The sequence below is a fragment of the Carlito syrichta genome, unplaced genomic scaffold (genome assembly GCF_000164805.1).
Source record: "Carlito syrichta isolate Samal-C Ts95f unplaced genomic scaffold, Tarsius_syrichta-2.0.1 Scaffold106284, whole genome shotgun sequence".
In the NCBI taxonomy this organism is placed as follows: domain Eukaryota; kingdom Metazoa; phylum Chordata; class Mammalia; order Primates; family Tarsiidae; genus Carlito; species Carlito syrichta.
This window is the reverse complement of record NW_007050380.1, coordinates 22840-25044: the sequence shown is the minus strand read 5'-3', so window position 1 is coordinate 25044 and position 2205 is coordinate 22840. Positions and strand designations below refer to the sequence as shown.

Here is a 2205-nt window from a genome sequence, read left to right as displayed (position 1 = left end):
CCGCCCTGGATCCACTGCTTCAGCAGGTACTCGTAGTAGCTGTCGGCTCTGGCGCCCAGCGTGAACACGCCCAGGTGGGTGAAGAGGCCGCTGTGGGTGTTGATGAACATGGGCACCAGGCCGTCCTTCTTGCCAGACAGCTTGTGGATGTGCCGCGTCACTGTCTCCGCGGCCTCCTGCGGCAGAAAGGGGACACGGGCTTCCGTGAGCTGCGCAGGGGCTCCGTGGGCGCTGCTGCCTCCTCCCAGCAGAGGAGAGAGAACAGACGTGGAAATCCTACACCAACAGAACAACTGCCTGGTCAAAAACGGGCCAAGGCTCGAGCGGACACTCCTCCAGGGCGTGCGGGCGGCCAGGCAGCACGTGAGGAGCTGCTCGACAGCCCTCCTGCGAGGAGATGACATCAAAACCAGGAGACGCACTCACACCCATCAAGACAGCGGCCACCAGCAAAGCGGAAAGGGCCAGGCTCTGGAGGGACGTGAGGAAACGTGAACTCTGGCGTCCAGCTGGCGGGAACATGAAATGGCTCGGCTGCTAAGGAAGACCGTACGGCAGTTCCTCAGAAAGTTAAACAGAACTGCTGGGCGGGCGGGCAATCATGGCTACCCCAGCCTCCTCCTGCTGGGCTCAGGTGATGCTTCCGCTGCAGCCTTGCAAGTAGCTGGAACCAGGTGTGTGCTGCCATGCCTGGACTGCCGGTATACACCCAGACCTGAAAGCAGGGACTCAGAAAGGTGTCGCACACCACATTCCCAGCCACACCACTGACAACGGCTCCAAAAGCAATCAGTGTTCACCAGCGAATGGTGGACAAGCAGAATGTGGCATACACACCCCAGGGAATACTACTCAGCTGCAAGAGGAAAGAATTCTGACACAAGCCACAACACGGTGAACCCTGAGGACATCGTGCTCCGTGAAAGAAGCCCATCACTAAAGAACAAACACCGTGGCCGGGCATGGTGGCTCACGTCTGTAGTCCCAGCACTTTGGGAGGCTGAGGCGAGAGGACTGCCTGAGCCCCGGGCTTGATACCAGCCTGGGCACCGTGGCGAGACCTCGTCTCTACAAGAAACAAAAAAGAAAAATTAGCCAGGTGTGGCAGCACACACCTAGTTCCAGCTACTTGCAAGGCTGCAGTGGAAGGATCACCTGAGCCCAGCAGGTGGAGGCTGTGGTGGCCATGATCGTGCCACTGCACTACAGCCTGGGCAACAGAGTAAGACTGACCCTTGCCTTCCCTCCCATCCCCACAAAAAGGAACAAGTAGCCGGGCTCAGTGGCTCAGCCTGTAATCCCGCGCCTTTGGGAGGCTGAGGTGAATGGACCGCCTGAGCCCACGGGTTCGAGACCCACCTGGGCAGCAAGACCTCATCTCTACAATAAATCAAAAGATCAGCCGGGCGTGGTAGCGCATGCCTGTAATTCCAGCTACTTGGAAGGCTGAGGCGGAAGGATCGCCGGAGCCCAGCAGGTCGAGGTTGCGGTGGCCAGGAGTGGCCCCTGCACTCCAGCCTGGGCAACAGAGTGAGACTCCAACTCAAAAAAAAAAGGAACAAGTATTAGGTGATTCTACTCCTGCAAGGACCTAGTACAGATAGTTCACAGAAGCAGGATGGAGAACGGTGCTACCAGGAGCTGTGGCCTCTTGGCCTGGAGACTCCCAGATGAAGAGTGGGGAGACGGACGGTGGTGGCCACGTGGCATCATGGAGGCCAACAATGTCTTAAACATGGTTAAGACGGCACACTTTGCATGCACCTAAGCACGAAAAAGCCAAAGCCTGACAACGAGAGGTGAACACACACACACCGCACATGCTGGGCCGAGCAAAGGTGGGCTCAGCGGGAAAGCGCGTCCGGTCAGAAATCCGGCCCTTCCTACCCGGAATTTCTTAACTCCTGTGAGCCGAGAGAGCTCCCGGAACTCCAGCTGGATGCTGGTCACCTCGGCCACCGTGCTGTCTGAGGTCCACCGAGGGGGGTGGGCGACGCCCGTGCCAATGTTGACGTCAGAGTAGGGGATCTTGGAGGGCGTGTTGAAGGCAGGCATGAGCCGATTCCCAAAGTCCTCCTGGAAGGGAGCACAGCAGAGGACCGACGTGCTGGGTCTCGTGGAGGCCTTGTCCGCCTCGCAGTGCTACCTCAGCACTACCGCCCCCCGGGCGGGGTCAGGCGCGCTGAGGCACTCCAGGGCCACCAG

At 59.2% G+C, this 2205-nt stretch overlaps 1 protein-coding gene across 1 annotated transcript in view; it reads right to left on the bottom strand.

Moving 5' to 3' along the window:
- MAN1B1 (mannosidase alpha class 1B member 1) overlaps positions 1–2205 on the bottom strand; it is a gene marked incomplete at its 5' end in the record, with an annotated part of 26226 nt that overhangs the window by 1833 nt on the left and 22188 nt on the right. Inside the window, 2 exons of the mRNA XM_021716822.1 lie at positions 16–176; positions 1888–2076. Coding sequence (XP_021572497.1) covers positions 16–176; positions 1888–2076 — 350 coding nt within the window. The remainder of the gene's footprint in view (positions 1–15; positions 177–1887; positions 2077–2205) is intronic.